At 51.3% G+C, this 24,425-nt stretch overlaps 2 protein-coding genes across 2 annotated transcripts; one reads left to right on the top strand and one right to left on the bottom strand.

The window, feature by feature from the left end:
• Positions 1–130: 130 nt before the first annotated feature.
• On the bottom strand, positions 131–649 carry LOC129150198 (sterile alpha motif domain-containing protein 1-like). Its single transcript, XM_054720699.1, has one exon. The coding sequence runs from the start codon at positions 647–649 to the stop codon at positions 131–133; it is 519 nt and encodes a 172-aa protein (XP_054576674.1).
• Positions 650–16,015: 15,366 nt separating this feature from the next.
• HTR1D (5-hydroxytryptamine receptor 1D) lies at positions 16,016–17,239 on the top strand. The gene has a single exon (XM_008148108.3). It carries the CDS (start codon positions 16,031–16,033, stop codon positions 17,162–17,164), a length of 1,134 nt encoding a protein of 377 aa, XP_008146330.1. The 5' UTR covers positions 16,016–16,030; the 3' UTR covers positions 17,165–17,239.
• Positions 17,240–24,425: the final 7,186 nt, after the last annotated feature.

Here is a 24,425-nt window from a genome sequence, read left to right as displayed (position 1 = left end):
GAAGAAAAACATCCAACGAGGGATGGACACGGGGGACAGGGACGGGTGGGGGAGCTAGGCTTCCACAAGGGTCTCTGGCCACGGCCCACCTCTCACCCGCCGCTCCTCCGGACCCAAGCCACCCGCTCTCCTACAGGTGGGGACCGGGGAGCCCTGGGACTGGGGCGGCGGCGTGGGCGGAGGTGGGGGTTGGAGGTGGGACTCGGAGCTCCCGCAGGACCTGGGCTGGAAGGGGCCGGGCCGAGCCTGGCTCCCGGCGGGCGGGCGGGCGGGCGGGGGGCCTGGTGAGGAGGACGCCTGGCGGGGGAGGCGCGGGGGGAGGGGCGCGAGGAGGAGTGGCGGGCGCGGGAAGGGGAGCGCGAGACCGAGCCGCAGGGCGCTGGGAGGGGCGGAGGGAGCGCGGGAGGGCGCGGGCCGGGAAGGGCCCGGGGCAGCGGGCGGGAGGCGCCTGGAGCTCGGCTCGGGTGGCCGCGGAGATGAGGCGGCTGCTGGCGGTGAGACTAGACGCGGCGCGGGGAAGCAGGACCCGGGAGGGCGAGCCGCGGGCCGGCACCTGCGTGGCGGGAGCGGGTAAGCGCGCGGAGTCTGTGCCGCCGGGGAGGGGCGCGCCGGGGCCCCGTGCGGCTCGCCGTGTGGCCGCCGCGGCCATCCCGCCGGAGCCGGGGCGGAAGAGGGCGCCGGGGCTGGGGCCTCGGCCACCCGGGACGTCCCACCTCCCGGCGCCTTCGGACGGGAGGCGCGCGGGGAAGAGGGTCCCCGAGGACCTGCCCCGTCCGAGGGGAGCGTCCGGGGCCGCCGTCCAGGGTCCCAGGATGGAGGGTGGGCCGAGGCGGCGCTCGGAGGCGGCTGCGGGGTCCCGGGCGCGCGCTCGGATGCCCGGTGTGGAAGCGAGGTCCGGTTGGGGCAGGAGGCGCGCCCCCCAGGTGGGGGGCTGCGACTCCCCTACGCGGCCTCTGTGGCCGAGGGGAGCGGGCGCTGCCCCCTGCCGGCCAGGTCGGGGTGCGGCGCGGCGCTGCGCGGGGCCGCCCTTTTCTGGAGGGGAGTTGAAGGAGCGTCCAGGGTGGAACCTGGGCTCCAGACCCGAAGCCCGGTGGGCCCGGACTGGTTTTGTGACCTTGGGCAGGTCACTGCATCTCTTCGAACCTCAGTTTGCACATCTGTCAAATGCAGGGTCTACTTCTCCCACCCTGCGAGATTCGGGGGAATGTATGAGCTGCCGAATGGATGCCTTTTTATAAACTGTAAAGTTCTGTACAGATCCTAGCTAATCACATAATGTCTGAACTGGAAGGGCACTAAGAAATCTGCTTTATTGCAGATGTGGAGAGTGGGAACAAATCTTTCCCAAGGTCACACTACTTGTGACAGAATATAAGACTAAAGCCCCCAGCTCTGGGGAGGTGCAAGGGTTAAGAGTAGGGACCCTCTCCCTAGCTGGTTTGGCTCAATGGATAGAGCATCGCCTGTGGACTGAAGGGTCCTGGATTCGATTCCGGTCAAGGGCACATGCCGGGGTTGCTGGCTCAATCCCCAGTGGGGGGCGTGCAGGAGGCAGCCAATCAATGATTCTCTCTCATCATTGATGTTTCTATCTCTTTCCTCCCCTCTGAAATCAATAAAAATATATATTTCTTGAAAAAGAGTAGGGGCTTTCTATCAGACTGGCTGCATTACAAACCAGGCTTGGCTGTTTACTAGCTGTGTGACCTTGGGAAAGCCCTTAACCTCTCTGAGCCTTGGTTTCCTTCCATGTGAAGTGGGGATAAGAATGTCCGCCTCACAGGCTTGCTGTGCAAATCAAATGAGGTCATTGTTCAGCACAACCTCTCAACCTCTTCCTTGGACTCGGCCCCCAATGTGGGTCTGTTCTCTCCCCTGGACTGCATAGCCACTGGCCAGGGTCTCAGCCTTCCTTCCGAGGACATCGAGGGCCCTTTACCGACAGCAGCAAGCAAGGCCACTTGGGCAGCTGGGCCTCCTCCAGCCTTTGATCCTGTCCAGCTGGTGGGGAGAAACTGGTGGTCTCTGTCCTGGAGGCATCCAGGGAAGCCAGGACGGAGAGGGTCACACAGGAGGGAGGGAGCTGACCAGCTGGACCTGACTGGTAGGACCTAGGGCCTCCTCTCCTCCCCACAGTGCCCAGTGCAGGCCCAGAAACTCAGGGGTGCTTCCTCAGTGGGCCGGTTGGGTCATTCCTTCTCTCCTAGGCGGCAGGTGGATGACTGGTCTTTTTGGCCACTGGGATGTGAATCTGAGCTGAAATACACAATCTCAGAGCGGAGCGTTCCCAGGATCTAAGAAGTTCCTCTCATTGCACAGATGGCTCCTGTCCGAGGCCCTTAGAGGGGCGGGGGTCTGCCCAGGTCACTGTCCTCCAGGAAGCTGAACTCCGCAGACAGCGTTCAGTCTTTAACTTTCTCAGCAGCCGCCCCGGCACCGCTGACCACTCCTTTCCTCTGGGAACACTCTTCTGGCTCCTGCAACTCAATACTGTCTGTTTTGCCTGCTGCGTCTCTGTTTTTGCAGGTTCATCCTCCTTTCTCTGGCCATTAGCTCCTCTGCTCTCCCAGGCCCTCCTCTCCTCTCCAGCAGACACTCTCCCTGGGTGGTCTCATCACCCCACTGGCTGGAGTGACTACCTCTCTGCACATGACCTCATCGATGTATGTGTCCAGCGCAGAACTCTCAGGCCGGGGGCAGATGGGGTGAAGTGCTAAAATGAACCTGAAGCAGGGGGCGAGCTAACAGAGGATGAGAACTACTTTATGTTGGCTGGTCAACGCTTTGCCTAAGAGGCGATATTTAAGGGGAGCAGATGGTAGGAAATGAGGCCAGAGAGGTGGCTGGTTGGGGGGAGGGGGCCCAGTGAACACAGGACCTTGTGGACCATGGTGCGATTTTTACATTTTATTTAGATGTGGGAGCCAATGGAGAGTTTCAGACGGGAGAGAGAGAATGCAGTTATTTCTCCAGGGCTCACTTGAGCCCTGGAAGAGGAGTCGCTCTATATCTTCTTTTTTTTTTTAATCTTGTGTTTTTGTTTTTTTGGGAGTTGCTCTATATCGATTGCAGCCTACAGTGCTCCCGGCACTGGAGTGGGGAGGGTAGCTCCTGAAGGAGCCTCCACCACAGGCACAAACCAACCTGGAGTCAGGGGAGGGTTTACAGGAGGCAGATTTTGCATCTGGCTGACAGGGAAGGCTTTCCTGGAGGAAGTGGCTCTGGAGAGGGCCTCCGAGAACGGGGAGCAGATGTCAATAGCTATGTATGAAAGAGAGTGGGGCAGATTGCTCTCCCAGGCAGAGGGCAGTCTGTCAGCCTGAACCAAGACACAGATGCCCCAAATGTGTGTAGAGAAGTCAGGGGAGAGGAGACAGAACCTGGAGAGGAATGAGAGGTCCTGCTAGGGAGCGAGTCCAGGCTGTCCAGAGAGCAAGGTCCTGGATTTGGCCACTTACTTGCTGTGTGACCTTGAGCTGATTGCATTGCCTTTCTGGGCCTCAGCTCCCTCATTCGTAAGAGAAAAGTAATTGGTTACATGCTGAGTAAGAGAGAGGGAGGGAGGATTCTAGATGTTGGGGATGGGTGAATAAGCCCACCAAGGAGGAGACAGGAAGGACTGGTGTGGATGAGGAAGATGGTGGCTCGATAGAGGTGGGAGCCCCTGTGGTACATCCAGGAGGAATGACCAAAGGACATTTGGGGCCAGAGGTACAGGGTGTCAAAGGTAAAACCGTCCGTGTTCTTTCACTCATCCTTTTGAGTAAATCCTTCCTGAACCACTGTGAGTATTAAGCCCAAAACCTACAGCTGTGAACAGACCAGTCTCTGCTCCCGGAATGGACCATCTTGAGGGAGAGAGCCCCCCGGCATTGGACTGCGGGATGATGAGAGACACGCGTGTCAGTCATAAGCGTAAGGCACTTGTTGGACAGAGGAGAGGGCGGCCCATTTGGGTGGAAAGAGTAGACACATTTCAGCCAAGAGGAGACCAGTTGAATTCGATCCTGAGGTTGCAGTTGGAATTGGACAGGTGGGTGAGGAGGAAGGATGCCTGCTGGGCATTTTCAGCAGGGCCGAAGATCTGCATTTTATTGCCTGCTGCCAGACAGCTGAGGGCAGTTGATACCCTACACAGAGGGCACTGGGCTTCATGACACAGCGCACGTGTCCCCCGCCCCTCCGGAAATCAGGCCCAACAGGAAGACAGGGGGTCAGCAAGTGAGCCCCGTTGAGGGGAGTCCCGTGCTAATGCGTGATAAGGAGGCCAGTGGCGTGGGGCGGAGGGCGTGATCACTATCATTCCTAGGATCCAGAGGAACCTCTAGAGGGTTGGAGGAGACAAGCGGAAGGGCATTCTAGGTAGATGGAATAGCCTGTGCAAAGGTTCAGAGGCGTGAGAGAAACATAGTGTGTTTGCAGAAGGAAGAGTCTCAGCCAAGCTGGAGGCGGGCTGTTTTGCTGAGTGCAAGTGAACAGAGGAGGAGAGGGAAGGGCTGGGCTGTGCAGTCTCTGGATCAGTGAGCAGTAGGAAATGAAGAAATAGGAGTTGGGGTGCATGGAGCGAAGGGTTCTCCGAGCTTCAGTCCCGTGGAGTAGGTGTCATCGGCCCTAGTTTCTCTTCTCTTGCTGATTCCATTTGTCTGCCAGTGCTCGGCCTCAAAGCCACCTTCAGAGGAGAATCTCGGGGTTGCCGCAGGTTACCCGTCTCCTTTCCCACGGCCCCCTTCAACCTCTCATGTCATAATCAATCAGGCCTGTGGTCCCACATTCCAGGCGAGGTTCCCCAGGGCCCCTGCAAGTTGTCCTAGAACAGGGCCCACATCCGTGTTGCTCATGCCAACGTGGCTTTAAGTACGTAGTTGCTGAGTGGATGAGGAAAAGGCTATTGCGATGGTTGAGGCTCCAAGAGGCGGAGAAACTTGCCCAAAGCCGGAGAGTTAGTGAATGGCAGAGCTGGGACGCAAATTCAGGCTACCTGACTCCTGAACTTGGGCGCCTGTTCATGGCTGAGCTGTGCCTCCCAGCAGGGAAAGCAGATGGCGAGTCGCGGGATGGGATCCTATAAACACTAACCAATTCGGTGTTTAATTTCTAGGAAATGAATTCCTATTGTTAGTACCTTGTTTATTCAGTCTGGAGAAAACAGCCTCTCCTCTGTCCTGGAAATGGTTTAACTCACCAGCTGAAGTGCTCTCTGGGAACTCGGAGAGCAGCATCTGGCGGGGAGGGGCAGGAGCTCCAGGGCCAGGGGTACAGCCCTTAGGGGTTCTTGCAGAGTGTGGTCTGCCCTGAGAATCTGCTCTCAGAATTACTCCCTTAGTGTGGAAACTCAAATGGGAGATGTGTGTGTTGGGGGTGGGGTGGGGGGCTTGAATATGCCAAAAAGCACATTGTGTGAAACAGATGTGGGAGCTTTTGGATGCTTCTGCTGCAAACTGGAGGCAGTAGGAGTGCTGATGGGAATCTGAAGACTTGGGCTCTGCCTGTAACTCACTGTGTGACCTTGGGCAAGTGTCTTACCCTCTCTGTTTCTCTCTCGTGCCCATGAAGGAATTGGATTAGATGAAGAGTCCTTCCTGCTCTGACACTCTGACATCCTGCTTGAGCCCTAGGGTTGACACTACTGTTGTCCCTTGTACAACTAACTCCCTGTGGCCCATGGGTGTTTGTTAGAAATACAGAATCCCAGGTCCTGCTCCAGACCCACAGAATCAGAACCTGCATTTCCCATAAGGTCCCCAGGTAATGCTTGGGCCTATCGGGGTGAGGAGCACTCAGGAACCGCATTCTCGCCTTCTGTCTGGGCTGTGCTGAGTGCTGAATGAAGATGTCTGTGTACCCTCCCATCAGCAAAAAGAGGCCCTTTCAAGGGAAGTTATCAAGCCTGGCATTCAACAGGTACCCAGCAAAGATTTTTTGAATGTGTCCAGGCATGCGTGGGGTAAATATCTGTAGAATGAGGAAGGGAGTGGAACTGACTTTACTCAGCACCTTTATGAGTGGCGGAGCATGGAGTCGAGTAAGCCCTGGTTCCGGTCCTTGCTTGGGATTTAGGCAAGCCATTTCTCTGGGCCTCAGTCCCCTCCCCCTGGGACATGGGAAGAATAATAATGGGAATGACTTCCGAGGGTCGTGGTCAGACTTAAATGAGTTGATAGAGGAGGAGCGCTTGAAACAGTGTCTGGTGTTCATAGTAAGCTCTTAATAATGTTGGCTATTACTTTACAATTACTACTCTTCCAGCCCTTTACCTGGATTGCTTTGATTTCTCTGAGAACAGTCTCAAAATGACCCCTAGAGGGCGATATCACCCTGTTGAGAACCACTGGTTCTAGAGCAGTGATACCCAAGAGAATGCAAGTCACAAATATAATTTGAGATTTAGAAAATTTAGAGGTAGCCAAGTTAAAAAAAAAAAGTGAAATTAATATCAATTATATATTTTTAGTTACTCAACATATCCCAGTCATTAACATATAACATATAAAAATGATTAATGAGATATTTTTCATTCTTTTTTGAACTAAGCCTTTGAAACCCAGTGGTTTTTACGCTTACAGCACATCCCAGAGGCCACATTTCAACCTTCAATGGCCACAGGTGGGCAGGAGTGGCTGTCCTAGAATTTCTTAGCGCTCGCTCTCCTCCTAGTTATGCCACCTTTGTGGCCTTGGGCTAGTCGGTTTACCTCTCTGGGCCTCAGTTTTTTCCACCTATAAAATGGGAACTAACTCTGCCTCAAGGAGTAGTAAGTATTAAAGTATTAGGGGCAGATGGTGAGCGTTTAAAAGCCCTTTGCCCACTTCCTCACGAGCCTCCTTCCCTTGGCCATGGCTGGTCCGTGCTGAACCCAGGAGGCAGCATGGGTGTGGTAGGAGCACGGAGCTGAGCTGAAAGGGATGCCAGGCTTTGCTCTGGGGTCTCCTGCAAGTCACCCACCTCACTGGGCAGCAGCACGCTCAGCTGATTGGATGACATTTGAAAAGTTCCTTCTAAATCCTGTTCACCAGGGAGGGGCTGTTCCTTATAACTAACTAGAATTAACGAAGCAATTACTGCATGGCCGGTGCTTTCTCTTAAGCTCACGCAAACATAAGAGCAGTTTGAGGCTGGTATTGTCCCCTTTTCCACCTGAGGAAACTGAGCTGAAAAATGTTAAGTGACAAGCTCAGGGTCTCCTTGAGACCAGCAAAACGGATGCCTAAGGTTGTTAGGCACTTAACCATTACTTTTTTTTTTTTTTAATATATATTTTATTGATTTTTTTACAGAGAGGAAAGGAGAGGGATAGAGAGTTAGAAACATAGATTTAGCTGCCTCTTGCACACTCCCCACCGGGGATGTGCCCGCAACCAAGGTACATGCCCTTGACCGGAATCGAACCTGGGACCCTTGAGTCTGTAGGCCGACGCTCTATCCACTGAGCCAAACCGGTCAGGGCAACCATTACTTTTTTAGGTAAACTTTTTACAAAAACCAAAGTACCCACAATAACAAGTGTGCAGCCTGATGCATTTTCACAGAGAACACGCCCAGCTCAGGAAACAGCATGACTTGTACCCACAAGCCCCCTCACGCTTCTTCCCCGTCCCTGCACTCCCTCCCGCAAGGGCGTGACGATAGCATGACTTCTGTCAGCATAGGTCAGCGCTGCCTCTTCTTGAACTTTATGAAGTTTGAATCACATCTGGTGCCATAATGTTGAGCTGCTTCTGTGGCTGTGTGTAGCGGGGAGCTGGGTCCACCCTCAGTGATATACTGTGACGTAGAGTGAGGCATTCTGTATGGATAAGCCACAGCGGATTTATCCATTCTCCTGTTGATGTCTGTCTGGGTGGTTTTCAGGTTGGGGTTGTTAAATAGTGCTGTTGCCAGCAATTCTTGCACAAGTCTTTTGGTGGACATACATGTTTTTTTGTTTGTTTTAGAGCTGAGAGTGGAAGTTTTGGTTCAGAGGTTGGGCTACTTTTAATTTTCTACATTTTCCAGATTTTATAATTAGAGAAACTAAGGGGAAAGATGAACTTGCTCAAGATACTGATTAGAGTCCTGGCGGGTGTGGCTCAGTTGGTTGGGCGTCGTCCTGTGCACTGAAAGGTCACCGTGTCGATTACCAGTCAGGGCACATGCCCGGGTTTCGGTCCTTTGCTCTCGCTTCGATGTTTCTCTCTCTCTCCTTCTCCCTCCCTCCCTCTCTAAAACCAATTTAAAAATCTTTAATTAAAAAAAGGATAATGATTAGAGATCAGAACTTGCACTCAAATATAGATCTACAGATGGATAGATATGGATAGACACACACACCCATGTTCAAACTTTTCTCACATCTATTACTTTTTATTTCACCCTCTTGACACCCCCGGCAGATAGAGTTGATGCCCTGATTTTACCGAGGAGACAACGAGGCTGTGGGAGGCTCCAGGAGATAGACAGAAAGATGAAATAACAGCTGTGGATGCACTTTGCACAAGCAGGAGAACTCTGCAGGTTCATGGAGGCTCGTTTCCCTGTGCAGGGCTTGCTCATCCGTGCCACACGGCTTCCAGAGAAAGAACAGACAGATGCAAAATTCCTCTGTGGGGATTATTCTACTGCGACAAATCTTTACCACAGAACCTTGGTTTTTTTTTCCTCCAAAAGGATGAGGCTGGCTTCCGAGCATACATTAAACCCATCCATCCTCTTTGTTTCTGGCGAAGTTTTATGACTCAGTTAAAATCAAGGTCCTTTGGAAAGGGAAGGCGATGATCTCCCTGGGTGGGACGCCTCGGGTAAGAGTGATAAAAGGAACGTGTGCTGTGTGGCCGCCCGGTGAGGCATGTTTTCCCTCCTCCACTGAATCCACATAGCAGTTCTGGGAGGAAGATGCTGTTAACCTCAGTTTACAGACCCGGAAGAAGAGCCAGGAGTGGAATGAATCGCCTCCGTCCACGGTAGGGCCTGCTTGGTGGGAAGGAACTGAGAATCCTGTCTTGTTCCTGTCCCTCAGGGCCTGTTGTGTCCATTTGAACTGGCTCAACTAGGAAGAGGAGGCGTTGGTACCACTGAGGTTTCCTGGTGACGGAGGTCACCGATGGGCCTCTGAGGGCTGGAAGGGTCATCTCTGGGGCTGGAAGGCTCCTTCCTCCTCCTTCTCTCCTGGGGCGGGTGGTCCCTCCCCACCCCTCCACCTCGCTCCTTTCTCTGCTCCGTCCTCCTGCCTCTTTCTGCAGATCTGTTTTCTTCGTTTACTTATGGCTTTTCTGCTCCCCCAAAACTTGCCCCGGATTTGGTCACGGCTGTGGCCCGACTCCAGCCTCAGGATCCTTAGCTTTCCATCATCTGTCTGCCCAGCGTTTCCATTCTGCATTCCCGAGAGAATCTGCCTGGTTCATATCGGGTCACATACCCATCCTGGTCCAATCAGCTGTGGTCAGAGGTGGCCTGTGGAACCATTTGGGATTGGAACTCAGGTCTGTGTGCCTGCTCCCCCCCCCACACCCTTTCATCCCTCTGCAGAGATGCTGGAGCTGGGGGGATGCATGGTGTGCTGGAGTCCTGTGATCTGGACACCAGGGGAGACGCTGCTGGGCTAGGGAGAAGCTGAGGAAAGTCCAGCTGTGCTGATGGCTTCCGCAGTGTGGTGGGCAGGGGAGAAGCTCCCTGGCCTGGCGGACAGGTAGTTCTAACAAAAGCAGACATCGTCACTGAAATGGACAGTGTCGCCTTGTTTCTGGTAAGGGAAGAGACCTTGTTGGCGACCTGAATGTGGTTGGACACATCACAGAGAAACCAGAGAAGTCATCGTTTACTCTGTTGGGCATCTGGATCCATGATCTTACCAGTTCTTCCCCAACTCCTGTGAGGTCTGGATTCGCATCTCCATCCCCGGGCTGTGCAGGCCCGGAGAGCTCAAGTGACTTGCCCAGTGGCCACAGAGAGAAAGTGGAGCAGAGATTGGGGCCTGAGCCTGCCTGACATAAAACACATGCTTCTCACTACTGCCCTCCATCTTTGTTACCATGGTAACGTTTGTTCAGGGCTCTACAGCATATCATATTCATGATCTTACTGGACTATTCAGCACCCCTTTGGGGCAGCATAGCCATGCTTATGTTCCCATTTTACCTTGGAAGAACTGATGGTCAAAGAGAAATTCTGACTTGCCCTCGGCTACCTGTTGGTCAGTGGCAGAGCTGGGACCAGAACTCACATCTTTGGGACTCAAATATATCAATAGGTATTAAAGTGTCAAAATATATCAGTGTTATTGCTACTAGTGTGGAGATTATATATATATATAAATGAAAGTGTAATATGCAAATCAACCGAATGGCCAAACAGCAGAACGACCATCCGGACGACCTTCCAGATGAAGCCGGGGCTGCGAAGGCCTACTCTTGCATGAATTTCGTGCATCTGGCCTCTAGTATATAAATAATGTACAAAATTGTTGAAGAAAAACAGTGAATATATCATTCTCTCCAAAAGTATATATACATATAACACACATACAGATTAGAGAAGAAAAATAAACACCCATGTACCCTCTATCACCTTAAAAAATAAAACATCATTGCCCAGTTGGTGTGGCTCAGTGGCTGAGCATCGACCTATGAATCAGGTCTGATTCCTGTCACGGGCACGTGTCTGGGTTGCTGGCTCAATCCCCAGAAGGAGGCGTGCAGGAGGCAGCCAATCAATGATTCTCTCCCATCATTGATGATTCTATTTCTTCCTTTCCCTTCCTCTCTGAAATCAATAAGAATATATTAACAACAACAAAAATAGAACATCGTTGATATCTTTGAAACCCCTCCACAATTATATTCCTACATTCTTTCCTCTCCAGGTATAATTTTATGTTTAACTAGTAGCCCATCATGCAATATCGCGCGCAGTAGGCCGCCTGCCCCTTCCATGGGAGCCGGCGGGAACCACAGCGCACCACCGGAAGCCACACTGCTTCCAAGGGAGGTGGGCCCGCTGTCTCCTCTCCGGGCCTGTGCTCGGCCACGGAGGCTGCGGGCCAGCCCCCCTGTCCGTGTCTGTGTCCGCTCTGGCTCTGGGGGGCCGGCCCGAGCCAGGCTGGCGGCTCACCAGCCCCCCTGGCTCTGTCTCCATCTCCACTCCGGGCCTCACCTGCGCACGCAGCCTCCTCCTGTCTGGTCATGACCCGTTACAAAGTCCCGGTCTAATTTGCACATTTCCTCTTTATATAGATAGATGTTTGCTTGCTTTTCCTCATGTGTTGCCACATATTTATACCTCTCAGCAGTTTGTTTCTTGCATGTTTTTGACTTCGGCACTCAGTGTTGTTTGTGAGAACGCGTGCTGCTTTGGTCCACCAGTTGCGCTTCTCTGCAGCACCTCATCGTAGGAATGTGCCCCATTCCATCACGCTGTTGATGGATGTTGGGGTGGCTTCTTGTTGTCTATTACAGCCAGTGCTACCGTGGCCATTCTGGCTGCTGTCAGCTGGGGAACACCTCCAAGAGCGTCTGTCATGCATACCTAGGAGTGAAATTACTGGGCCATGAGGTAGTCACCACATAGTTTGCTTTATGAGATAATGCCAAATTGTTTGCTAACAAGGTTCCTCCAGTTTATACTCTCCTAGTGGTAGCTGGCAATTCCTGTTGCTCTACACCCTCACTGAGTGACATGACATGATCAGATTGGAAATGTTTACCTATCTGTTAGGTGAAAATGGTCTCATTGTTGTTTTATTTTTTATTATTTTAAAAAATATATTTTATTGATTTTTTTACAGAGAGGAAGGGAGAGGGATAGAGAGTTAGAAACATCGATGAGAGAGAAACATCGATCAGCCGCCTCCTGCACACCCCCTAGTGGGTATGTGCCTGCAACCAAGGTACATGCCCTTGACCGGAATCGAACCTGGGACCCTTGAGTCCGCAGGCCCACACTCTAGCCACTGAGCCAAACCGGTTAGGGCTCATTGTTGTTTTAATTTGCATTTTTAATTTTATTATTTGAAGTGTGATGGGAGAGAGGTAGTTGACTACAGTCTGTATCTCCAATGGTAGCTGGATTATGGGAAGTTCCCCCAACTGCATTCAGGATGGAGAAAGACAGCAGGCAGGAGGGCCCGGGGCGGGGGGAGGCTTCTTGCAGAGCTGCAGCCAGCATTTCTGACCGAGCCCATCCATCCTGTCCTTCTTCCCAGGATGTCACCCATCAGCCTCTCAGGACTTTCCGAGTCCACGCCTTTCGCTGGAATGAGGTCATTGGAATGCCTGGAACCCAAGGAGAGGCATGGGTTTGTGGGGCAAGCACACCAGCCTTCCGTGAGAAATGACGGCGCCTCTCGCCCAGACTGTCTGGAAGGAAGAAAATTCCAAACAGTCCAACCCAACTTCACATTTTCCATGTGAACCAAAGTGGGAGGAATCTTTACAGAAGCTTTTGGGGTGTGGCAGGAGGGATCATATTTTCACCTATTCCCTGAGATCCCAAACCAACTTCGCTCCTGAAGCACCTGTGCCTTAGGCCTTTCTTCCTGAATTGAGGCAGTGTGGAGAAGAATGGAAATTTCCACTCCCACCTGGGTGACCTTGGGCAGGTGACCTCACCTCTCTGAGCATTGGTTGGCTCTTTGTCAGTAGGGGGCCATGTTCCCACATCACAGATCAGGTGACTCAGCTCCAGGGCCAACTCGGTGTCTGGAACATACCAAGAGCCCCATGAAAGGATTCTAATACTATTCTTCAAACGTTGGGAATGTTTTGGAGCAGGTGGCTTAAGATTGTTTTTTGTGTTTATTTTATTTATTTTTTTTAGAGAATTTTTGTAAGAGTTTATTTGAGCTGAAACTCAAGATTGGTTTTCTTAAATTGAGACTGTTTTCCCTCCTCTAGGCAGATATATTTTTTTAAATTGATTGATTTTAGAGAGAGAGAGGAAGGGAGAGAGGGGGAGACACATCGATTTGTTGTTCCACTTAGCTTTGTATTCTTTGGTTGATTCTTGTATGTGCCCTGACTGGGGATCGAACCCGCAACCTTGGCAAATCGTGACGAAGCTCCAACCAACTGAGCTACCTGGCCAGGGCTCAGCAGATATTTTTAAAAGATGAAACACCCACAATTTTGGGGAGTAGGAGGGAAACTATTACGTTACAGGTTTGGCTTAGCATTTAAAAATCCATCAATAGACCTAGACTGAATCTTTCCTATAAAGCTGAGCAGAGCTCAAGGCCAGAGGGGAAGGGGGGGTAGGATGATAATGATTCTTTTTTTTTTAATGTATATTTTTATTGCTTTCAGAGAGGAAGGGAGAGGGAGAGAAAGAGAGAGAACATCAATGATGAGAGAGAATCATTGATCGGCTGCCTCCTGCATGCCCCCTACTGGGGACCGAGCCTGCAACCCGGACATGTGTCCTGAATGGGAATCGATGCTCAACCACTGAGCCATGCCAGCCGGACATGATAACGATTCTTGACGCCTCTCAGCATATCCTGGGTGTCAAAGGCTGGCCTTGCCAGGAGCCTTGGAAACTCCACAGCAGCCCTGGGAGGCAGGCAGGGTGGCCACTGTTTGGGGGAAGAAATCTGAGACTCAGAAAGGGTACGGGCCCTAGCTGGTTTGGCTCAGTGGATGGAGCCTCGGCCTGCAGACTGGAGGGCCCTGGGTTTGATTCTGGTCAAGGTCACATGCCCAGGTTGTGGGCTTGATCCCCAGTGGGGGGGGGGGGGGAGGAGGCGTGCAGGAGGCAGCCTATCGATGATTCTCTCTCCTCATTGATGTTTCTATCTCTCTCTCTCCCTTCTTCTCTGAAATCAATAAAAACATATTTTTTTAAAAAAGAAAGGGTACGGGACTTGCCTGAGGTCAAAGAGGAGGGCTGTCATAGAACAGGGATTGGAGCCCGGATTGCCCCAGTGGTCCAAGCCACACTCCCCCCTGCGCCTGGCTGCCTCCCACCCCTGGCCTCAGCCACCTAGGGGGCCTTAGCTCCTCCCCTGCCTCTGGTCTCTCAACTCCAGCCAGCTGCTCCCTTTGCCGTCCTCTGACTGTGCTTTGCACTTTCTGACCTCTGGGCCTTTGCTCTTGCCTTTCCAGCCACCAGGAACATGGGCCATCCCTTTCCACTTGGACTATTGAAACCCTTGTCCTCGATGTAGCCAGCCAGGGGAACAATATGCAGCCTTTAAGAAAGATGGTTGTTGGGGTGATGAATAGACTATTGTTCAAAATATATTACGTTGAAAACCACACAAACGACAAGACAGATTCCTACATAATTATAATCATCACATTTTTTTAATGTATATACACATATTCTGCCTTGCCAGCTCCATTCCAGGGTTGGGTCCAACATGTCTTCTCTGAGCCATGAATGCTCCCAGGGCAGGGCCTGTGTGCTAAGTTGACCGGGAAGAAATGAAATTAATTCTAGGGATTCCTGGTGGAGTTGTAGCATTCCATGCGAGGCAGGGACAGACGGAGTGGGGGTGTGGATGGGGCTAAAGGGTCTGGGAATTCCTCTTACCAACCCCACAGACCCAGGGGCTGCCTGCCAGGCCCCACGGACTTCAGCTGCCAGGGAAGGGCCTGCCCTGGCTGCCCGCTGGTTTGCCTCCCTCTGATCCTCAGTTCCAAGGTCCCCATGCCCTCAGAGCTCCGGGGCTTGCCCGTGTCCCGGATACTGAAGCCCAGATTCAAGGCCAGAGGGGGAAAAGAAAAGGAGTCTTCAGGATGTTCTTGTGACTAAATTTCCAGTTTCCATTTGGGAAGCCGAATGTATTTTTCCGAATTTGAACTTCCACCGTGAAAAATGTTCAGGGTTTTCATGTCTTTGCTAACAAGATGGCGTTTTGTTTTTGCCTTTTGGGGGAAGGGGCTTAAGAGTCAAGCATGCTCACTCCAGGAAATTTGGAAATTTCTCATAGAATAGAATAAAAGTCACTTCCCCCACCAATTTCTAGAGAAATACATCGTAACAATTTGGTATCTTTCCTGGCCTTTCCCCCGCGCCCCGCCCCCCTTTTCTTTTCCCTGCTTTTCTGTGCACAGAGTTGTTTTGTTTAGTTTCCACTGAATAAATAGAAGGATTTCTGATTCACGATTTACAGAGCTGCTTACGCGTACTTGTAGCAAGCCTGCGATGCTTCCAACAGCGATGAGACTTTGCCCGCTCTGGGAATTGAGGGGGTGGGGCACACGGCCCTCCCCCGTATGCGCCGGACACTGGGGAGAATGCCAGTTTTGCTGCACCAGGGCCGCGCTAAGCAGTACCCTTTTACTCCTATAGTTACTCGCAAGTGTCTAACGTGTCCTTCTAGAACCTAACTCTCTACTTTTCTTCTTTTTAAAACCCCAGAACTCAGAACACGTGCCCTTCTCCATGAGCTCACGGGGCTCCGTTTGTTTTGCCTTCTCCCAGCTCATGCATTCTTCGAGTCTTGGTAACTGGAATGTTTTGTCTGCTCAGGCCCACAACCAGCCGTGGGACAGGAACCAACCTTAAGTACCTCATGATGTGTCGAGACGGACCTGGGAAAACTGGGAGCTGCCGACTGGACTTCCTCTGAATCAGCTGCTATTTCTGTGTGCCTCTCGTTTTCAAAGCTCCCCAGAGGCAACCCGAAATCCCCTATGGTCTCAGAATAGGATGGGGGAGGGGTTCTGAAGTCCTCATCCAACATGTCTATCTCACAAGCCTCGGGAGGAGCCACAACGCCAAAGGCAAGAATCTCAGGGCACTGCCCACACTGGTGTGGCATCCTGACGAATATCTAACAAATCCAGCATGTGTCCGGTGGGCCTGACCGTTTGTGGGGCAGAGTTCCAGAACAGCGAGACATCCTGGCATTCATCTGGTTTAGGAAAGACCTTTAACTACCAGCTGTGATCACCTCCATGTTCTTGAAATAGTCCAGCCTTGAGGTTTCTTCCCGGTGGTCGGTCCTGATGCATGGCCCCACCAGCGCGAAACAGGATGACTTTGTTCTGCGGGCAGGACAGCTGTGAAAGAAGCAGCTGTGTGTGTCGAAGTCTGTGGGAAGAGAGAGCCACCTAGGATGTCCCCGGCAAACCAGTCAGTGGAAGGCCTTCTGCAGGAGGCCTCCAACCGATCTCTGAATGCTACAGATACTCCGGAAGCCTGGGACCCAGGGACCCTGCAGGCCCTCCAGATTTCTCTTGCCGTGGTTCTTGCCGTCATCACGCTGGCCACGGTCCTTTCCAACGCCTTCGTGCTCACCACCATCTTCCTCACCAGGAAGCTCCACACCCCAGCCAACTATCTCATTGGCTCGCTGGCCACGACTGACCTCCTAGTCTCCATCTTGGTCATGCCCATCAGCATCGCGTACACCATCACCCACACCTGGAGCTTCGGCCAAATCCTGTGCGACATCTGGCTGTCTTCTGACATCACGTGCTGCACGGCCTCCATCCTGCATCTCTGTGTCATTGCTCTGGACAGGTACTGGGCCATCACCGACGCCCTGGAGTACACTAAACGCCGGACAGCAGGCCACGCAGCGGCCATGATCGCCGTCGTCTGGGTCATCTCCATCTGCATCTCCATCCCACCACTCTTCTGGCGGCAGGCCAAAGCTCAGGAGGAGATGCTGGACTGCAAGGTGAACACCTCTCAGATCTCCTACACCATCTACTCCACGTGTGGGGCCTTCTACATCCCGTCTGTGTTGCTCATCATCCTCTACGGCCGGATCTACCTGGCTGCCCGGAACCGCATCCTGAACCCGCCATCCCTCTACGGGAAGCGCTTCACCACGGCCCAGCTCATCACAGGCTCTGCGGGGTCCTCCCTCTGCTCCCTCAACCCCAGCCTTCACGAAGCGCACGCTCATTTGGCCGGCTCTGCCCTCTTTTTCAAGCAGGTGAAAATCAAGCTTGCTGATAGCGTTCTGGAGCGCAAGAGGATTTCCGCTGCTCGAGAAAGGAAGGCCACCAAGACCCTGGGGATCATCCTGGGCGCCTTTATCATCTGCTGGCTGCCCTTCTTCGTGGCATCCCTTGTCCTCCCCATCTGCCGGGACTCCTGCTGGATCCACCCAGCCCTTTTTGACTTTTTCACCTGGCTGGGCTATTTAAACTCGCTCATCAATCCAATAATCTATACTGTGTTTAACAAAGAGTTTCGGCAAGCATTTCAGAAACTTGTCCATTTCCGGAAAGCCTCCTAGTCTTATGGGGTGGTGACTCTGGTTATCGTTTGTGTCCTATAACCCAATTGGAATTGTCTTTTTATTTTTATTTTACCTGAGATTTGGGTTAATCCTGATATTTGGGGTTTGGGTTCAATCAACAGAATTGTTGTGTGTGTGTGTTTTTTTTTTTATTCCTGTTGTCTTCTTGACTTCTAAGCCACCAAAAGCCGGGAAGCGGAGTGAAAGGGGACAAAGACTGAAGATTTCACTTAGCGTAATATTTTCAGGGTTCATCCATGTTGGAGGAAACATGACCCACAGGGTTCCCCATTGATGCAATTCAGGTGGGAACCTGCCTCTGTGGGAAGAGCCAGGCTCAGCGGCGGGGCTTTCTGGTCTACCAACGTTTTTTATGGGACTCAAAGGAGGGTTTTCATCCTCTGATTCCTTCTTAGATTGGATCTCTCCCGGTTGTTCGTGTAAGGTGATATCAATGTGGAGTGACAGAGAGAGATTCAGAGGCTGGGGGCAGTGGAGTGGAAAGATTGGAACCAAATCAACTATCTTGTACCCTTCCTCCTTCTCCGGTATCTCTGCACCCTATTAATGTTCTGAAGCTAAAACCCACAATCACCCCCACTGAAGTAGATTGACAGGCTTTGAACCCACCAAGGTGTGAGTGGAACACCATTCTGATTCCCCCCCCTGGATTTTTACATGCCGTTCTCATTAGAGATCTTAAAATGTTGAGTCTTATCAAATAAAAAGCATGAGACATCATGATCAGTCAAGTCTTTGAGTAATTTTCCCCCTCTCCCTGGATGTAGAAACCTATCAGTTCAATTTTGTCTCCAGTATTTATTGAGCACCTACCACATGCCATGTCCTGTGCCAGAGCCCTGGCATTTGTTATCTCACGGGAACCTCCTAACAATGAAAGTCAGTATAATATGATGATTAGAGCTAAGGACCTGATACCTCAGTTCAAATCCAAGTTCTACCAATTTCTCGCTGGGTAACCTTGCACAAGTTTCTTAATCCCTCTTTGCCTCACTTTCCTCAACTGTAAAATGGCAATAATAATTGGTATGTTATTGTATATTTTATTTATTTTTAAAATTTATCTTTACTGTTGAAAGTATTACAGACATCCCTTCCCCCCCACATTGACCCCCTACTCCGGACTTTCACCTCCTCCTCAGACCTTCACTGCACTGTTGTCTGTGTCCATGGGTTATGCCTATATGCATATAATCTCTTCCTGCCCTCTACCTTCCCTCTGAGAATCATCAGTCTGTTGCATGCTTCCATGTCTCTGGATCTATTTTGTTTGTCGGTTTATTTTGTTCATTAGATTCCACACATAAATGAGATCATGTGATATTTGCCTTTCTCTGACTGGCTTATTTCGCTTAGCATAATACTCTCCAGATCCCTCCATGTTGTCTCAAAGGGTAAGAGATCCTTCTTTTTTACAGTTGCATAGTATTCCATTGTGTAAATGTACCACAGCTTTTTTTTTTTTTTTATCCATTCAGCTACTGATGGGCACTTGGGCTGTTTCCAGATCTTAGCTGTTGTAAATTGTGCTGCTATGAGCATAGGGGCACTTATATTCTTTCTGATAAGGGTCTATCACTATTACATTTCTTTTTATTGACAGAGAATATTTTCTTGTATGGCTGTACCACATTTTATTTATTCATTCATCGGTTGATGGACAGGTGGGTTGTTTCCACTCTTTGGCTATTATGAACAATGCTGCTATGAACTTTCTTGTACAAGTTTTTGTGTGAACGTATGTTTCCATTCCTCTTGGGTCCGTACCGAGGAGTGGAATTGCTGTGTCCTGTGGTAATCTATGTTCACCCTTTCGAGGAACTGCCAGACTGTTTTCCTAGGCGACGGCACCGTTTTACATTTCCATTCCAATCTGTGCACATCCTCAGCAGTAGTCACTATTACCTTTTTGATGAGAGCCTTCTAGTGGGTATGAAATAGTATCTCACTGTGACAGCTAACTTTTGTTTACGGCCCAGAGAGTAAATATGTTCAGCTCTGCAGGTCATATCATCTTATTGTAACTACTCAGCTCTGCCATTGTAGCGTAAAAGCAGCCATAGGCAACGTGTACACAAGTGAGCTTGGCTGTGTTCCGATGACATTTTATTTACTAAGGTGGCAGCTTGCAGGCTGTAATTTGCAGACTTCTGATCTAGAAGAGCACCCTCCACCCCCAATCTGCCTATCCATTCCCTACCCCTTTCTCTGGCTTTATTTTTTTATTATACTTATCACTGATGATGAAATATCTGTGTTAGTTCTGGCTTATTGTCTGTCTGCCACCTCTAGAGTGTCAATTTCTTAAAGGTGGGGATCTTATTTGTCAGGTTCACTGTTTGCTTCCCAACACACCACAGTGCCTGGCACATAGTAGATGCTCAGTAAATATTTGTTTGAATGAATGAGCAAATGAATGAATGGAACACCCTTTCTAGGTTTACAAATGACTTATTCTCAATGCCTTTGTCTTTAAAGTTTTAAGATAAAGTGACTGACCCTGGGGCTGGAATCTCACAAATCATGAGATTTGATGTCAGGTAGGTCCTAAGTCAGACTCAGGGCAGTTCTATCCTGAGTGTAGCTGAGGCAAGAGAAAAGTGAGCAGGCTGGGTGACCCCAGTGTCCCCAAGAAGCTGTGTCTGGGACTGACCCCGAAGCATGCCCTCAGCCGCTCTGTCCTGCTGCTCAGACACCCCTCCTCCAAGTCTCTACACAGTGACAAAGGATAGGGCAGCTTCGGAGAATGAGCAGCTGTTTCTGGTCTTCCTTCTTACAACCTGACACCTGCCCATTTGGATACTATGCCTGGGGAACTGCCCACTAACTTGGCCACATGAAAGTCAAATTAGAAACAAACTTGTTTTTTAAAAACTTAAAAATAAATAAACTTGTTTTCCCAGACCACAGAGGAAGGCTATATTCGGGACCATCCTCTCCCCCTCCCCCTCCTCCTCCCCCAACATCCTTGTCATGCTCCTAATTCTTTCACACTTAGTCACACACACACACACACACACACACACACACACACACAGCATGATGATGACGACGTGTGTATGGGGGAGGGGCAGGGCAGGATTGTCTAGGACAGGATTCTGCTAATTTCTGATATTTGCTAGCGTGGCAGACACTGCAGGGTGCCCACCTAGCAGTCACCCCGTGTCCTTGCTCACAGAACCACGCCCCCACCCTGCCCCGCCCCCCATCAGTTCAAATGGCAACATGCCCAGTCTCCCAGGAGGTGAATCCTGATTGGTTTAAAACACTTGGGATGCTCTCATTCCCTTTACTAGGGATTAGTCAAGGGATAGACATGTGACCCAGTTCTGGCCAATAGGGTGTCAGTAGGGAGACCCTCAGGTTGAATTGCCAAGGACTAAGGGGGTTCCCAGGACCTGGGAATTTCAGTTCTAATCAGAAAAATACCAGGCCGACCGGGACAAGTGGGTCATGCCCGGTGTAAGGGAAGTCAGCTGGGGCTTTGGGAAAAGAGACTTCTTACAGGAAAAGAGAGACAAACAAGGGGGAAAAAAAAGTTCTTCCTGCTTGGAAGCCGCCCTGTGAAGATGGGGATGGGCAGGAGGGCGCTGTCCTGTGATCCTGCGGGGAAACTGCGGATGTCGGAGGGTGGCGGCGGGGGAAGAGCCAACCGGGTTTCTTAACCACAGGATGAGGCGCCCGAGCAGCCCTGGGACCACCGGTCAGATTGCTTGTTCAGTGAGCAACAGCCATTCTTACGGTTTAAACCACTCACTGAATTCTCTGTTACTTGCTGAACACACCCTAGCACCCCAGAAGGGCGCCTCTCCTGCTCCCTTGCCCTCCCACAGGTTGGGTGGTGGCAGGGCTGGGCAGCGTGAGGCACCGAAGATTGGCACAGGCTTGGGGCCTTGGGTGGGGAAGTGGGGATAGCCAGAGGGTATTTCAAGGTGACGAGCAGTTTCTGTTCGTTGGCTGCTTCGAGCAGTCACCCAGGGGTTCCCAAGGCCGCATGCGTGCCCCCTGAGGTCCGAGGTTCACTTGGCAGTAGGAGAAATGGAGGCGCAGAGAGGGTGACTCAGGTGCCATGTAACGGGGATACATCCTGAGTAATGTGTCATTGGGTGATGTTGTCGTACAAACACAAACCTAGATGGTCCAGTGGTCGGCAAACTCATCAGTCAACAGAGCCAAATATCAACAGTACAACGATTGGAATTTCTTTTGAGAGCCAAATTTTTTAAACTTAAACTTCTTCTAACGCCACTTCTTCAAAATAGACTCGCCCAGGCCGAAAACCGACTTCTGCGCATGGGCCACGAAGTTTCGATCGCACTGTACGCGTGTGCCCGCACGTGGTATTTTGTGGAAGAGCCACACTCAAGGGGGCCAAAGAGCCGCATGTGGCTCGCCAGCCGCAGTTTGCCGACCACTGGTATAGCCCACTAAGTCTAGACCGTGTATAGAATCTCATGGGACCACTGTCGTGTATGTGGACCATTGTTGACTAAAAGGCCGTGAAGCGGCCCACGGCTGTAGTTTGAATGTAGGTCTGTCCCATCCAAAGTGCAGGCTCTTTCTCTTTACAGCAATGTCTTGGTTACATCACAAAGGAGAAGGTACCTCTGGAACATTCTCAGTGACGGAGATCAGTGCCCATGAGACACCCAGTCCCTCTTCTGCCAGCACTGGCTGTTCTTCCCACGGCGCCCAAGCCTGATTTCCAGTCACTTCCAGCTGCCCGCCCTGAGCCTGCACTTCTGAAACCTGGAGGCCAGGGCTGTGCCTTCAGGCTGAGCAGCCTCATGCCCCGTCAGCCTTTCTTCTCTTAACATAACTCAGGGAGGAACTGGCCCGTATTGCACTTGAGGTCAAGCTCAAAGCACTCCATCTTCTGGGTACACCTAATGCTTTTAAGCTGGCCACACGCTCCCGCCCCCTCGCCCCTGATTCTATAGCTGCACAACTGAACCCACGGGGAGAGCTCCCCATCGATCCGGGCTACATTTCTTAAGTTGTTTTTGAGTCCTGAGTCTGGCAGCCTCGGTACGTGCTGTCCCTTCTCTGTGGGATCCTCAGGAAGTGAATCCCAGTCATTAAAGAACTGTTCCATCCTCCGGGGACAGAGCCAGAGCCCTCAGATGACCTCCGCCATCCCGGCCAAACGAGATAAGGATGCCGCCTCTGGCAGAGGTAATGGTATAACCCCCAGCCCCACCCGTCTTCGTCAGGGTTCTCCAGAAACAGAACCACTGGGATGTGCGTAGCTAGAGGAAGAGATTTATTTCAAGGAATTGGCTCTCATGGTGTGGAGGCTTGGTGCGTCCAAAACCTGATGGGGAGGCCAACAGGCTGGAGATTCAGACAAAAGATGACCCTTCGAGCCCTAACCGGTGTGGCTCAGTGGACAGAGCGTCGGCCTGCGGACTCAAGGGTCCCAGGTTCGATTCCGGTCAAGGGCATGTACCTTGGTTGCGGGCACATCCCCAGTAGGGGGTGTGCAGGAGGCAGCTGATCGATGTTTCTAACTCGCTCTTCCTCTCCCTTCCTCTCTGTGAAAAATCAATAAAATATATTTAAAAAGAAAAAAAGATGACCCTTCGAGTCCAAAGGCAGTCGCTGTAGAACCAGGAAAAGCCAGCATTGCGGATGAAGTTCAAAGGCCACCCTCGGGGAAATTCCCTCTTGTTTAGGGGAGGTCAGCCCTTTTGTTCTATTCCGGCCTTCGATGAACGAGGTCCACCTCGGGATGAACGAGGTCCACCCACTTCTGGCGGGCAATCTGCTCTACTCAAAGCCCACCGACTGAAATGTACATCTCATTCACAGAAACGTCTAGAATAATGTCTGACCAAATGTCGGAGCACAGTGGCGCAGCCGTGTTGACCCATAAAATTAACCATCACCCCCTCCCCCGCCCCCCTTTACGGCAGGCTCCCTTCCAGCATATGTCACTCTGACCTCTGATCTCTCTCATCAGACTGTGAGCCCTGCAGAGACTCGTTGATCTTTGGACTCTTAGTACCTGGCGCACAGGCGGTGCTCAGCTAATGATAGTAATAGCAGCACTTACTGAGCTCTTACTGTGTGCCCAGGTACTGCCCTAAGTGCTTTATGAGCATAACTCATTTAACCCACATAAAGTTGGTCCTTTTATTATCCTCCAGATAAAGAACTGAAAGTCCTAAGAAATGACATTATTTTCCTAGTTCACACTGCTAGTATGTGGCAGAGTCAAAATTCAAGCCATACAGTGATACCTCAAAATCCACACTTCTTTTCAAAAAATATTTTTATTGATTTCAGAGAGGAAGGGAGAGGGAGAGAGAGATAGAAACATCAATGATGGGAGAGAATCATGGATGGGCTGCCTCCTGCACGCCCCCTTTTGGGGATCGAGCCGGCAACCTGGGCATGTGCCCTTGACCAGAATCGAACCTGGGACCCTTCAGTCCGCAGGCCAATGCTCTATCCACTGAGCCACATCGGCCAGGGCCAAAATCCACACTATTAACCCCAGTGGAGTGACCAGGGCTAAGGTGGCCTGCAGCCTAGAGGGGCAGGGCAAGGTAGTGGAAAAGCACAGGTTTGGGAATCCGCTCTTCCCTTTACTTGCTCAATATCTCTGTGCCTCCATGTCCCCTTCTGTCCAGCGTGGATAACAATGCCAGCCTCCTAGGGTGGTTGGGGGCCTGGCATTGTAGCCTTTAGAATCAGAGGAGATTATTGAATGAGACCAGGCCAGTTTACTCATGAGGAATTTTTGTTGAACACCTACTACGTTCCAGACATTTTCCTACTTAATCTTCACGTTAACCCCGGGAGGAATCCATGTTTTTATTCCCCTTTTACAGACTGGGAAATGGAGCTTGGCGCACTAATGAGTCACATAACTGGGCTAGGATTTGTCCCATTGTCTCCTCTATGTTGTCAAAGCCAGTGCTCTCTCCCTGGGATTAAAAGCTTAGGGACCAAAATAGAGGCGAAGAAGCATCGAACAGACTGTCAAACTACAGTGGGAATGGTAGGGGAGGGTTGTGGGGGGGGGGGTAAGAGATCAACCGAAGGACTTGTATGCATGCATATAAGCACAACCAACAGACTCAAGACACTGGGGACGGGAGGACGAGGGCAGGTGCGGGGGTCGGGGGAGATAGGGGAGACGGCGGGTGGGGAGGTCAGTGGAGAGGGGGGAAAGAGACATATGTATTACCATTTGTAATACCTTAAACAATAATAATAATAATAATAATAA

Source organism: Eptesicus fuscus, chromosome 9, assembly GCF_027574615.1.
Source record: "Eptesicus fuscus isolate TK198812 chromosome 9, DD_ASM_mEF_20220401, whole genome shotgun sequence".
NCBI classification, from domain to species: Eukaryota; Metazoa; Chordata; class Mammalia; order Chiroptera; family Vespertilionidae; genus Eptesicus; species Eptesicus fuscus.
The sequence above is the reverse complement of the archived record's forward strand: the minus strand, read 5'-3'. Positions and strand labels throughout refer to the sequence as shown.

What these genes read in the sequence shown, in the direction of transcription:
- HTR1D (XM_008148108.3), top strand. Translation starts at nt 16,031, where the DNA reads ATGTCCCCGGCAAACCAGTCAGTGGAAGGCCTTCTGCAGGAGGCCTCC.
- LOC129150198 (XM_054720699.1), bottom strand. Translation starts at nt 649, where the DNA reads ATGGCCGCGGCGGCCACACGGCGAGCCGCACGGGGCCCCGGCGCGCCC.